Genomic DNA, 15,188 nt, shown 5'->3' on the forward strand with positions numbered 1-15,188 from the left:
CTAACTACATCGACCTTGACTCTACGCCACTCGTGGAGGTGGAATGATTAAGTCAGAGTAGCAGGGCAGTTACATCAGTGGGAGCAAAATTTAAGTGTAAAGACTTCCTTAGTTAGGTTGACTTAAGCTGCCTTGTGTCGAGCTAACTCTGTAATGTAGACCAGACCCAAGGTTAACAAGCTATATCTTAGGGCTAATCTACACTAGCAATGCTAAAGTGGTGCCATGGCAGCGCTTTAATGTGTCTTGTGTGGTTGCAGCAGAAGCACTCTAAAAAAGCGAGCTCCACGAGGGGCGTAGCTACCAGCTCTGGGGGCATGGCCCCCAGGGCTGGTGCGCTGTCTACACTTGCTCTTTACAGGGCTGAAACTTGCGCTCAGGGGGGTGTTTTTTAACACGCCTGAGTGAGAAAGTTGCAGCCCTGTAAATTGCCAGTTTAGACAAGCCCTGAGTCTTCATCTTTAGTTTCCAGTCAGTTTGCCCTGTTACTCCAGACTTCCACATGACTTTAGAAGCATTGTTGAAAACTGGTGAGTGGGAGCAGTGCCTCTCATTGAAGCAGTGCTTTTTCCAGAGGCTGAGAGTTCAGTAGCAGTCGTTAGCAGGCCAATCAGCTTAATTTATGGAGGACTATAAAACCATAAAAGCTGTTTTCCAGATGAGATAAGATTGACTGCACTATGTGAAAACCCAAATTAATTAAAACTTGTTGTCAACACAGTTGTATGTACTGGCAACCGACTCACCAGTTCACAGCTTTAGGTTTGTACGCACTAGTGCTTACTTCGATATAACTCAAGTCACTTAGGGGTGTGGAAAAGTTACTCCCGAGTGATGTAAGTTATACCAACCTAAGCGCCGGAGTGGACAACGCTTTGTCAGAAGGAGGCGCTTACCCGTCACCATAGCTGCTGCTGCTCGGAGAGGTGGAGTAATTGTGCTGACAGGAGAGCTCTCCCCCATTGGCATAGAACGTCTCCACTAGCAGCGCCGCAGCTACATGGGGACAGCTGCGCCACCGTAGCGATTCTAGTGTAGACGAGCCCTTAGTCCCACCCATCTCGACCTTGAGTGGTCTTTTATTGTGTTTGAATTTCCACCACAAAGAGATGGACATTTTGCACTTCTTTTGTGTGTTCATTTCAGGAACCATAATGCTAGAGCAGGGGTGGGCAAACTTTTTGGCAAAAGGGCCACGTTTGGGTGGGGAAATTGCATGCAGGGCCATGAATGTAGGGCTGGAGCAGGGTGTTGGGGTGTGGGAGGGAGTGCAGGGTGTGGGAGGGGGTGTGGTGTGTAGGAAGAGGCTCAGGCCAAGGGGTTGGGGTGCAGGAGGTGGTGTGGAGTGGGAGGGGGCTCAAGGCAGGGGGTTGGGGTGCAGGGAGGGGTGTGGAGTGTGAGAGGAGGCTCAAGGTTGGGGGCTTGGGACAGCAGCTTGGGGTGCAGCTGGGGGCTCAGGGCAGGGGGTTGAGGTGCAAGAGGGGTGTGGCAGGGGGTTGGGTGCAGGCTCCGGCCCGGTGTCACTTACCTTGAGCAGCTCCAGGGTGGCAGCAGGGCTAATACAGGCTCCTTGCCTGCCTGCCCTGGCCTTGTGCCACTCCCGGAAGTGGCCTGCACCACATCCCTGTGGCCTCTGAGGGAAGGGGGGCAGAGGGCTCCACTGCCCTTGCCTGCAGGTACCTCCCTTGAAGCTTCCATTGGCCACAGTTCCCCGTTCCTAGCCAGTGGGAGCTGCAATGGGCGGTGCTTGCAGGCGAGGGCTGTGCGCGGAACCCTCCCCACCCCATCCCCCCTGTGGCAATCCCACTGGTTGGATCCAAAGCCCTGCCAGGCCAGGTCTGGTGCTGGTCTGATGCCGACATCTGCTGATGAATGTAGTATCTTAGGGAAACTACAATATTTGTATATTTATAAATATTTTTTTTTCTCTTGACAGCATAATACGCTGTAAAAGATTATATTGAGGTAACCTGATATGTTCTGCCATGTTGTGGCACTCTAACTGGTCAACTTATTTTTCGATATATTGCACTCGTGTGTCAAGATATTAAAAATGTGTGTGGGAGTGTTAATCTGGATTCTGAGCATCACCTGATATGGAGTCACTTCTTTGTGGACTCTTGGAGTAAAAACATGCTGTGCTTTTATTCTGATAATCAGAATTAACCCTAAATTGCTGTCTTTAATCTAAGCCTGTCCTGTATTTTCAAATGACTGTATAAATGTACCAATGTCACCGTAAAGCCTTACTTCAGTAATAAACTTCCCCATCCAAATCCTCTCCATAGTCACCAATGATGATCCTACAAATAAGAAAGCAGACTGATTTGGGGGTAAAGTATATTGAATCTTCTTTCTTGTAAAAGTTTTTCTTGAGTGGCTAGATCACCTATAGAACCGTGACTGGCAAAGTTTCAAATCCAAATCTCCTAAGTCATGTTTGCTGCAGTATGTCGGATGATTTACTGGAGTTCCGAGAGTGAGGCTCCACAGGGGATTTAGACTGAAGCTTTTTTGATGCATGTCAGGTGGCTCAGTGTGCAAGTCGCACCAATAGTATGCACGTGGAACCCCTGTTCCATTTTCAGTTTGCATTGTGTGAACGGAGCATAGCATTCTAGGGGGGAGGGGTAGCTCAGTGGTTTGAGCATTGGCCTGCTAAACCCAGGGTTGTGAGTTCAATCCTTGAGGGGGCCATTTAGGGATCTGGGGCAAAAATTGGGGATTGGTCCTGCTTTCAGCAGGGGGTTGGACTAGATGACCTCCTGAGGTCCCTTCCAACCCAGATATTCTATGGTTCTCCAGGAGTATCCCTTGATCCTTTGCTTCACTGCTCAGCAGTCTGCATCCTGGGATTGTTTTCACTGGGAATTGTGGGAAGCCAGGTGGATTCATTTAAAAAAAAAAATCCTTTCTCTCCTGTCTTCACCCAATACTTCCTTTCTGGATGGGCACATGCCATTTTCGAATTGCTGTCGGTCAGCATGGACCCATAAATGGTATGGTGACAAGCAGGAGTACAAAAAGAGTGCTTGGTCTGTGTGACAGCATTCAGAGCTGGATGAATTCAGCATTGGACTTCGCTTGTCACGCTGTGGAGCAGACGATGCAGTAGCAGGAGGATACTGTGCATTGGTGGCAGCAGGATGAGGGAAAAGAACAGGATGCTGCTGAGCTGTTAAAACAAGAGGAATGGCTCTTGGATCATTTACACGGTGTTCAGCACTGTTTCTGATCCTGGGAGACCAGTGTGGATTGTCAGGAAAGGATCATTCTGCAAAGCTGGGATGATCAGCAGTGGTGAGAGAACTTCAGAATGGAGAGGGCTACTTTTTGTGAGATCTGTGCAGATCGGACCCTGGAGCTTCAGTGATAGCGCACCAACAGGTGGTGTCCCATACTTGTGGAGAATTGGGTTGCCATTGCTGTCTGGAAGCTGGCCACCCCAAATGTACCAGTCTGTAGCCAATCCATTTGGCTTTGGGAGATCAGCTGTTGGGGGCATTCTCATGCAGATCTCCTGTACCATTGTTAAGGTGCTCTCTAATTGGGTCATGAAGCTGGGTAATGCTCAGGAGATTATTGATGGATTGGCACATATGAAGTTCCCAAACTATATTATGGCAATTGATGGAAGCCGTGTGCCATCATTCCCCTTTCCTTCCCACTATGAGGGCACAGAATTTATAATGCAAAAAGGATATTTGCCGATTGTGCTCCAAGGACTCATGTGTCACTGTGGCAGGTTACAGACATAAATGTAGGTTGGACTGAAAGGGTCCACGATGCTAGCATCTTTCAGAACTCAGTGCTATTTCAGTTATGAAGAAAGAACTGTTTGTGCTCAGGAGCACTGTGGACATTAATGGTGTGGAGGTTGGTCCTGTTGTTTGAAGAGACCCAGCTTATTCCTTGATAGTTTGGCTAATGAAGCCATACACAGGCTGCTTGGACAGAAGGAAGAAACATTTTAACTATTGCCTGAGTAGTTGAGTGTGCGTTTGGTCATTGAAAGGCAGACATTTGTTTATGATATAGTTTGGAAGCAGAAGCAAAAAATGATTCAGCCATTCTAACTGCATGTTGTTTTGCATAATATTTGTGAGGGCGAAAGCCTTACTGATGGGCGGGAGGCTGAGGTCCAGAGACTTGCTCAAAGGTTGAAGCAGCCAGCGAGACGTCCCATGGAGAACACAAACACCCAGGGGAATGCTGTCTGGGATGCCTCTTGTTTGTGTTTTGAATCTTATGCCTGAAGATGTTGCCCATGGGACGGTGGGGGCGGGCAGGTGTTGGGATGCAGACGTTGTGAGCTATTTTGTGTGGGGTATTTTGTGTGGCTGATTGAAATTTAACATTCCGTATGTGCATTGTAAAAGCCTATGAATTTTCAGCTTTATTTAAAGGATTTTCTGTGTTAAAATCAATGATTTCTCATAATGGATGCATTGTAAACTGTTTTATTAGGAAATAACAATAAAAAACAGTTTTAATGAAACCAATGGAAAAATATCTTTGTATTTGGAAATACGTTTGTTTAATCTTCTTAAGTGGCTAGATACACACAAACTTTTAATTACTGCAATGGGGCAAACAAAACTCAAAGTGCAATGGTAAGGACATTTCAAATATAACAATTTGGAGTGTTGGAGAGGGGTGCATAAAGTTAAAGACAAGTATACATCTTGTTGCTGGTGGTTCTTGTCTGCATGGATTCTGGGATTGAGTGTCGTGGCTTAAAATTCTCATGGGCATTGTAAGACTCAAAAGAGCTGGACACAAGTGTAGTGTCTACAGCAGTGGTTCTCAACCTATTTTCTCCCCTTCAGGTTAGCCAGCCTACTGGAAGTAAATAGAGACCCAGTCCTTGATGGTCTGGCTGCTGCAGGCATTGTGGTTGTGGGAGGAGGAGATGGAAAGAGTCACTTATTCATATCCCAGACAAGTCATGGTAGCTTTTTTTTTTTTAAGTATGTATGTGTGGCTTTATCTCTCTGAGCTTCCTCCAAAGAATGGGAAGTGATCTGCTTGTATAAAAGGTAGTGGGTACATTTGCCTTTGTCTATCATATCTACTTTCAAGCTGTTTATGGTGGGGTGGCTGGAGCTATGTTGCAGGTTTGTTTTTGTAGTGTGTGCACTGGAGATGCTTCTGTGGCATTGGAGATGTAAAGGGGAGAGGTTATGGAAGGTGAGCTGGTTAGTAATCTCCTTTGGGCTGTCCTCATTCTCGATGTTACATGGAGGCAGGTGACTAGGGGGAGAGAATGATCTTATTCAAAGAGACAAAGGGAAGACTAGTGAGAAATGCTCAGAAGTTATTCACCAGGACACTTCCCTGAGAAGTGCTGCAGGAGTGGAAGGATCTTGTAGTCTACGAGGGTTGGGGGCATGGACATGAGGCTATTACCTTGATTTTGTTTTGCATATTATAGGGATTTCTCAGTCTTAAGTTCTGCTGTATCTCCCTTGCAGACATGGAGAGAGTGCAGAGAAAAATAGAAGGGATCCTACAATAATTGTCAGCTACAATGCATCTTACAGGGCATTTGTACCTCAGCGGGGAGCGATATTGTTTGTGCCTTGAGTGGGCAGGCAGAGTGTACTTATACCTCATGTAAATTAACCACATTTCTTTTCCTATCGGCACTGTCTCAATAAACTGAATTTTGCACAAATGAATGCCTTCATTATTCAAATCTGCTGCAGAGGAGGGGGTTGAGAATACATTGTAATTCCGCCATGCTGGCAGGCACCATTTTGAAGCAACAGAAAGAGGTTGGGGGGAGGGAGGCAGAGGCTCTTAGCTAACATCTGCCAACAATAATAATGAGTAATAAATTGTAAAGATAGGTACTTACATGCTGCAGTTCCCACCAGGAGGTCTGACTTCCATCCTGGCCTGAGTTTTGGTGGGGATTCAGTCTCATCCATCACAGGGCAGAAATCATGGTCCATTGGGGCAGGTCAGGACTGGGGCTGGCGTTCCAGCTGGCTGTGTCGGGTTTCTGAGTCCCAAAAGGATCCCAGCTCTCGGGACAGTTCATCTTCTGATTTGTCGAGCTGGTCATCCTTGCTGTGGGGGACAGTGCGGGCAGCAGGCTCCAGATAGTGCAGTGGTTCTCAACTCTGGTCCACCGCTTGTTCAGGGAAAGTCCCTGGCACGCCAGGCCGGGTTGTTTACCTGTCGCATCTGCAGGTTTGGCCCATCGCGGCTCCCACTGGCCGTGGTTCGCCTCTCCAGGCCAATGGGGGCTGCGGGAAGGGCGGCCAGCACATCCCTCGGCCCGTGCTGCTTCCTGCAGCCCCCGTTGGCCTGGAGCAGCGAACCGCGGCAAGTGGGAGCCTCAGTTGGCCGAACCTGCGGCTGCGGCAGGTAAACAAACCGGCCCGGCATGCCGGGGCTTTCCCTGAGCAAGCGGTGGACCAGACTTGAGAACCACTGAAAGAGTGCCTTGGTTGGGTTGTACTATAGTTAAGCAGAATCTTGTCCAGTTAATAAAAAAAAAAAAATGGACAGATCACATTCCCCTACCGGATTGTGTCCTTTTATACCTTGTGTCAACATACTTTCTTGTGAGTTGCTAAGTCTTTATCCGGCACTGGTTGGCATCTTGTGGATATCTGCTTTGCAGTGTCCATGAAAAGGTCCTTATGTCCGTAGCTGGCCACAAGAGTTTCCTGAACTTATGCTTCACTCCAGATGGTGAGGAAGTCCAAAGTGTCAGCACAGCTGTCTGCGGCATAGTTGTGGGGCTTTTGGAGGGCTATTGTGGTTGTATCACCAGTATAATGGTACAATAGGATCCAAGAGCAAATGGGCAACATCTTGCCTTACACCATCTTTCAAAGGGAGAAGGGTCACCCTGGAAACTTGGTATCAGGAAAGGGAGGGCACACATGTAAATGGATAGGTCAGTAATGGTCGACCTGCAAAGCATTGTGAGGTAGCCTTTGAAAGCATGCAAAAAGTGGTGCACAGCAATTGTGAGCGCATAAAACACCAAACAAAATCCATTTAAAGTAGTCCTAGTCCATAATAAGAGGGTTCTGGTGTTCCTGATAAATGCAGAGTTAGTGCTCAGTGATGGGTTGTCATTTGTATGCAAGCGTTTTCAAACCAGATTAACTAGATTGGATCCAGTTTAAAACTCCAGTGTTAGGCAAGCCCTCTGAGAAGGCAGTAGCTATTATCTGAAAGACTTTTATTGACTGATCTTTTTGGCTTGGTTTTTACTGGGAAAAGAAATGTGTTAATGTAAGTGAGTTAACTTGAGGTGAAAACTAAATGAAGATAAAATGATTTACATATATATAAATAAATAATACTTTTACACAGATTAGCAGGTCAAGTTAAAAGACTCACTTCACCTGCTGTGTGTAAAATCTACGAAATGCCTTATCTTCATTAGGATTTTACCTCAAGTTAGCTAGTTCAAGGCAATGCCTCTTGATTTTCCCATACAAGGAAGATAAGACAAATGAATTTAAAGCTACTTCCCAGCATTGTTCATGAATTTGGGATGATTGTAAGGAGAAACAAGTTTTTCCCTTCCAGGTTTGCTGATCAGGTTTTTGGAACTTGTAGGTTAGTGAATGAGGGTGTGGGGAGAAGTGAGGCATGGTCTGAGTCTGAAGTATCGTAAACTGAGCTCTGCTACTGACTCATCCTTGTAGTACTGGGCAAACAACTTTACCTCTCTCTGTTTTTTCCAGTCTATAAAATTATAATTCTTTACTATCCAGTCTCCTCTCAAGTACTTTTATTTGATGATTGTGACATTTCTTGAAGATAAAAAGTCCTATATAAGTGTTAAGTATTAAAATCTCTTTTGAATTCAAATTTTAGTTATAGTCTGAAAACTGATTTTAAAAATGATTGCGTTCTTCTTGCTTGTTCTGTTTGTAAGTAATTTTTTTTTAAACTGTCAGCCCTGAAAACTCAGTTTAGGAGTTGAAAGTCAAGCTGAGTTCTTTCAGGCACATGCATCATAATAAGTATTGAAGATTCTTAAGGCTATATTCTGCCTGGGTTTTACCTATAGAACTCCATTGTCTTCAAATGGTACTGTACATCAGGTATAACTTAGGTCAGAAGTTGATCTTGAAATTGGAATTTAGTTTAATAAGTCTGATATATGAGCCAGAATAAAATTCAACTTTTTCTCCCATTGCTGTACTGGCTCTGAAGAGCTAACAGGAGTTGAAAAAATGACTCCCTACGTGACTTCATATTAAGTGATAATATGGACACCACCTGGAAAGAAAAAGAGGGCAATCTAGAGAAATATGTAGAACGGTAGAAAAAGAAGCCCGTAAATATGGCACTCAGAAGCCTGACTGACCAGCACAAGACAAACATAAATAGTGGAAACTGGTAGAAATCCTATGCACCTGAGGTGCAGGAGGATAAAGAAAGGAGGAGATAAATTTTCCTGTTTTCTGAAGTATCCACCTCACTCCTTCTCTCCACCCCCCCCTCCTCCAACCAAATAAATAAGTTGATATGACCAGTTTCATATTGATTAACTTGCAGTCCTGGCTTTCAAGCTATGGACAAATGACTTTTGTAAATGCTTTCTTTTCCTGCCTCATAACTAAGCTAGGTTTCAGAGTAACAGCCGTGTTAGTCTGTCTTCACAAAAAGAAAAGGAGTACTTGTGGCACCTTAGAGACTAACCAATTTATTTGAGCATGAGCTTTCGTGAGCTACAACCCACTTCATCAGTTGCATCCGATGAAGTGAGCTGTAGCTCACGAAAGCTCATGCTCAAATAAATTGGTTAGTCTCTGAGGTGCCACAAGTACTCCTTTTCTTATAACTAAGCTAGTGGGATTTAAAATATGCTGTCTGTCTTTTTTGGAAAGTATGTTTGAAAGCTCTTGCACTTGAAAGCATTCTGGGTCCAAATTCTGCATTCCTGTGTGCCATGCAACTCCAGAGTGAATAATTGGAATTTGGCCTTAAGTCCAAAATATTATTTGTTTCCTATATTTTTGCTGTTTCAAAATCAAATCAAGTTGGCACTGAATTTGTCCAGGTATGTTTCCAGAGAAAATGTGGTTAAATATGTCAGTCTGAACGCCAGCTCGCCTTGTGCTTGAGTTAATTAAAATGCTGTTGTCACTTTGTCCTCTGTTCTATATCAAGGGATCCCAGGAATTTAGGACTGTCAGAAGATTTTTTTTTATTGTATGCAAATTCTCAGAGTTGCCTTAATGTTGTTTAACTCGTTTGAAATCCTGATTCACCTTTCTAAAGCTAGTTAAAGGATATTTCTTGCTTTTTTTTAGTACCGTTTTGTGAAGGAAAGATGAGTGCACTGATCTTTTAGCTTTTTAGAGATCTATCATAGGCAGTCTTTTCTTCATAAATAACTTTCTGGTTATACTTTCTCATTTCCTCCACAGTTGAAGGTAATGTTGTGACTAGCAAACAAAAGGGACGTGTGAAGAGAGAGCTGGCTTCCTTCTTAACAGAGCTGAATTTGCATTATTGCCTCTAACTGCAGGGATTTTATCATATAAAAAAAACTCATGTTTTAGTCACAAAAATAAAACTCTTATTCAAAAGGTGAGCAAATGAAGTCCTTAGAATAATGAATAGCTTTCCAAATAACATAGCAAAAATGTTTAGTTTCATAAAAAAACATTTTAAAAGTGTTTTGATCTACTCCAGGTTCCAAATAGCATGTCTTTACATAATTGAAAATGTAGGATAAAGAGATCCATTTGAAAGTTGCAGTCTTTAATATTGAGTAAAGGCATACTAGCCCCATTTTTAAATTATACCAACTATTAATGGGTGGTGAAAAGCATTGATTAGTCTTCCTGTATTTCAGTTTCCATTGTGAAAGAGGTTGCCTTTGCAAAGTAAAACTTCTCCCTAATAATTTGTAAAATCTAATGAAAATGTTCCTTACTTTTTTCTATATGCACACGCACTTGCTGTACAGTGCCCTTTTGAACAAAAAAACCTTTTGTAGTGCATGTCCAAGAAAAAAAACAAGCTCAACAAGAGATTGTTTTCACTATTAAAAACAAAGACTTTGTGAAACCATATGCAAGTATTTGAGATGTAATTTTATTTTAAGGATCTGAAACTCATCAGATGCAGGTTAATTATAAAATGTCATCTATAATAGGGGAACTTTGCAAAACTAGGAACTTGTCTCCCCTCAAAACGTACACTGCATTGTCTCTCATCCAGAATGAGTTAAAATGAATTAATAATTCTACGCCATGGTGCCTGGGTACTGTAGAGATGAGGGCCATAAAAGTACCTAGGCAGCTCCTTAACTCATCCTGATGTGCTTCTATGTATCAACATTTGTATGTTATAGCTAGCTTGTTTTAGATCCGTGTGCTTGGATTCCTTGTGAAAACGGAGGAATACAATGACGTATGTCACTATATACATCATTTTTTCTGGTCACCTGAAAGTTGCTTTAACATAGATATTTATAATCTGTTTCTTGATTTTTATTGTAAGAATAATTTGTTGCATGACATCATTTGTTAAAAACCTTATACTGCTGGCACAGTTCTGTCACATCAGTAGCACTTCTCCATTCATTTAATGAGGCAGTCACCTTTAAAACGTTTTGTAAAGGTACTTTGTATTCTTCTTGGAGTCCTTTTGGTTTAATGTGTCAGAGGGGTAGCCGTGTTAATCTGTATCCACAAAAACAATGAGGAGTCCAGTGGCACCTTAAAGACTAACAGATTTATAAACTTTTGTGGGTAAAAAACCCCACTTCAGATGCAACTGAAGAAGTGGGGTTTTTTACCTATGAAAACTGATGCCCAAATAAATCTTAGTCTTTAAGGTGCCTCCGGACTCCTTGTTGTTCTTTTGGTTTAATATCACCTTCAAGTAGAGCAAGGATCTCAGCATGAACTACAGCCTTTGGATTGATTTTTGTTAAGGGTACTCTGAGTCTCCTTTGCAAGCTTAGAAAATGCTTTGTAAGTTGAGGTGTTCAGACATTAGATGTTTAAACCTTTGTATATAAAAAGATGATAGTACCTGGTGTGGCCGGGAAGATCTTTAAAAGAGTACAAAGAGGAGAGTGATATGCCTGCAAATCATAAATCATACTCTAGTTCCCTGAGTGTGGGAGCAAGTAGCATTGTGAGATCAGGCTTCACTGAAGGTGCTAGAGCTGATAAGGAACAGACAAGCATTCCATTTATTATTGTATTTAAGTACCCATCACCATAGTATTTGGGTGCTCTAACATATACAGGGTGGTGGAGCTGGTCATAATTCTTCCTACCAAACTAACACTCAAGAAGGGCTACTTCTGATGGTGAGGATATGAGTGGTCAGCTAAGGTAATTTTGTTTGTATGAAATCAGGTGAGGTTAATGGCTGTTCAATTTTCTTCTCTGTAATTATGTTTACACAAATTATATTGTCTTTGTTAACATGGTTTTCACAAATGATTCCTCAACATCTTAATTTAAATAAATAGAGGAAAAAAATGAAATTTCTTTTGAATAACTTGACCGTTTTATAATATGTCAACAGCAGTATGCCTTATCTATCTAGACTTTTAAATTGGGTAGTTAGCACATGTTAGCTAACAGGTGCAAAGATCACACCTTTAAATCCTAAACTAGACAAGTTGCATCTGATTAATATTGCAATATCTGATTATAGTATCATATAGTTACATATTTGGCAAACACTTCTTACTAGCCTTCATTAAATTTCTAACGTAATGAAAGGTTTTAAATACTATGATACTTTTTTGGTTTATTTAGCCATTAAGAAGCAAATAAGGTATTTACAAAGTACAACTTAGCTGCTGTTGTACTGTAATGGACTGTGCAGATTTCCTTTCCAACTTGAGGTTTCTTCAGTTTGTTTTGTCATTTAGAGAATTTCTGGATCATGGCCCGCAAGTACATTCCTATGAGTTGGGACGTTCAAGAAGACATTGTTGAACGAGTTCTACTATTGAGTAGCAATGTATTCTATGCATGTTTCCAGCATTTGGCTTATGTATGGGTGGTGCTAGTTATGAGTATCTTTAGCAGAAAAGGCAAATTGAATAATGTAGAAGACCGAATCTCTTTATTTCACATAGAAGCAGGAATTTCTGTCAGTCAAGGGGCTACTAGACCCAAACACTTATTTTAAACTGCAGCATAGCTTAGCATGTGTTCTGATACATCTTACTCTCACGTACTGCTTTGCTCACTGAGCACTGACTTGGCCATATAATATGTCAAAATGGGACTCCTTTTCCCCTTCTACTTCCCTGATTGTGAGTGTCGTCATGCTGGCCTCCACAATTAGAAATTAGAAGGGTAATCCTGAGGGTGTTCTCTTTTCTCCTGCTGCACTGCAGTGTGGCACTTTGGGGAAAGCTTTACTGTTATTAGTGAAAACAGAGTTATGTTTAAGTTAGCAGAGCTGAGGGCAGCTTTAATTTATGTGGAACTGGCCAATATGATGCCACTGAACCCTGCAAGTGCATGTGAGAAATTTTGAAGATCACATTATCCATTTGAAGTGTTTTACAGTAAGGAAGGATGGTCTAATAACTAGGGCTGTCGCCTGGGGTTTGGGAAGCTGGGGCTAGATTTAACATTTTTATTAAAGCTAATGTTAAAAAAAAATTATATAATACATAGGTTAAGAAAAAAGTGTCTGTACATCTGGGTATAGTGCTTAGATTATCCACAAATACAAAGTTTTGCTTTTAAAGTCATATGATACATAGAGTACATAATCAGCAATAACCCAAATTTAAGTGGATCGATTTAACAATACAGTTTAGATATTAGAATCCAAATACTCGGGTACATCACTCATGAAAAGTTGTACCGAGATTTGGTAGTGGAAAGCAAAATATATCAATGAGTGGAGATTCTCCCTCAGTAATTGAAAATTAGGTTGGTTGTCCATTTAGAAATTACAGTCCATGAGGAAAGTAGGGATCAATGAGGAAAATAGGGATCAAAGATAGGTAGGTACTGTAGTTACAGTAAGTCATAAACTTACAATTATTACTTGGTTCTTAAATTTTATCAGGAATTTTTTGATAACTTTTCAGTATCCAAATTCTTTTTGCCTGTTGGAGTTTTAATAAATAGAAGCTATATATAATGTGAAATTCTTCATGTATTTTCCCTTTTGCAGTGAGTACTGTGTAGTCCTCTCACCCTCAAAGATGGTGAAGCTAGATATTCACACTCTGGCTCATCACCTCAAGCAAGAACGACTCTATGTAAACTCAGAAAAGCAACTTATTCAGAGATTAAATGCAGATGTATTGAAGACAGCTGAGAAACTGTACCACACAGCCTGGATTTCCAAGCAGCAAAGGATTAACTTGGACAGACTTATCATAACAAGGTGATAAATGCTTTGGGGGAAATTGAACTCCTAAACTCTGTGAATTAAAACAATTCCATGACTCTTTTCATACTGTATATTGAGCACAACAAGTTATTCTAATTACAAAATTTTAATGGATATAAAGCCATTTTAGAATAATTTTTTAGAACAGGAAGTCTGAGTTGTCTCAGATTTGCTCTGAAATAGTTCACTCTCTACTCTTTTTTTGGGGGGGGGGCTTTTGTGTGTGTGTGTGCACGTGCATATGTTGCATCTCTTCTGATTTGTAGTTCATAGCAAGAAATGAGGTTTTTATTATTAAACACTTGAATTTGTTATTGTAATGAAGCTCATACATTGAGGAATATTAAAAAAAAATTTTTTTTGTGAAACTTACAATAAAGATTGTAGATGTTAACTGCTACCTTTTTTTAAAGGAAGAATTCTTGCAGTGTATTTTTTACTCTGTTGTCTAGAGCAGCGTTTTTCAAAATTTGGGTAGCAACCCAGTACTGGGTCATGGCATGTCAGGCACTGGGATGCTGTGGTCAGCACCTCTGACCAGCACATTAAAAGTCCAGTCAGCGGTGCTACCCAGCTAAGACAGGCTAGTGCCTACCTGTTCTGACACCATGCTGCACCCTGGAAGCGGCCAGCAGCAGGTCTGGCTTCTAGGCAGGGGAGCCACGGGGCTCCGCGTGTTGCCCCCACCCCGAGCACTGGCTCCATGCTCCCATTGGGCAGTTCCAGGCCGATGCTGGCTGCTTCAGGTGCAGTGCGGTTCGTGGTGCCAGGGCAGGCGGGAAGCCTGCCCCTGCACCCCAATCCCCAGCCCTGAGCCCCCCCAAACTTGGAACACTTTCCTGCACCCCAAATCCCTCATCCCCGGCCCTACCCCAGAGCCTGCACCCCCAGCCCAGAGCCCCCTCTCCCTCCCCAATTCCCAGCCCCTTGGGTCGCGGGCATCAACAATTTTCCTCAAGTGAGTCCCCAGAAAAAAAGTTTGAAAAACACTGGTCTAGAGCTCCTGCTAATGGATTCAGAATGCTGTTTCATTTAGATTTAATTATTTGTCTATTAAAAATTAGGGTTGTCGATTAATTGCATGTGGTAACTGCGATTAACTCAAAACAAATTAACGTGTTGTTTTTTTTAAATGAACATTAATCTTACACCTCTGGAGATGGGATGCAGCTAGGAGGGCGGCACCTCCTGCGCCAGTGAGCCGGAGGCCGACAGGGAGAAGCAATTTGGGAGAGCTGGTTAAATACCCTCCCGGGGTGTGGGGGCGGGAGAGAAGAGCCTGGCTGTAGGGGTGTGCGAGGGAGGCCACCACCCAGGGCGCTGTGCTGTAGGGGGAAGTGGGGAAGCTTCTACATGCCTCTGGGGCAGGGATACCTGTGCGCTTCACTGCTGCCTCTGGCCAACCTGCTCTGGACCGGGGAGCCTGCCTCCTGTCTGCTGCGCAAAGTGGGGGTGAGGGACTGATGTCGGGGTGTCCCCCTGCTCCTGCCTGGGTACCCAGTCACCGCTGAGGTGGGGGATCGGGGTGCCTGTCTGCCGCTGCCTCGGGCGTGAGTGCTGCCAACAGCAGCTGCTGCTGGCTGAAAAAAGCATTCAAGCACCTGAGTGCTCTGCTTAAACAGACAGCACTCCCCCAGCGCGCGCGCGCACACACGCAAATACTTGTTATAAAAAACAATACAAAGTGAGCACTGTACGCTTGGTAATCTGTATTGTAATTTAAATCAGTATATTTGAAAATGTAGAAAACATCCAAAAATATTTAAATAAATGGTATTCTGTTATTGTTTAACAGCGTGATTAAAACTATGATT

General features: G+C 42.8%; 1 protein-coding gene across 7 annotated transcripts in view; it reads left to right on the forward strand.

The window, feature by feature from the left end:
* GAPVD1 (GTPase activating protein and VPS9 domains 1) overlaps positions 1-15,188 on the forward strand; it is a 63,584-nt gene that overhangs the window by 9,617 nt on the left and 38,779 nt on the right. For all 7 annotated transcript variants that reach the window (XM_048822549.2, XM_075120419.1, XM_048822548.2 and 4 more), the window contains one exon: positions 13,153-13,368. In XM_048822549.2, coding sequence (XP_048678506.2) covers positions 13,153-13,368 — 216 coding nt within the window. The remainder of the gene's footprint in view (positions 1-13,152; positions 13,369-15,188) is intronic.

The sequence above is a fragment of the Caretta caretta genome, chromosome 16 (assembly GCF_965140235.1).
Source record: "Caretta caretta isolate rCarCar2 chromosome 16, rCarCar1.hap1, whole genome shotgun sequence".
Taxonomy (NCBI): Eukaryota; Metazoa; Chordata; order Testudines; family Cheloniidae; genus Caretta; species Caretta caretta.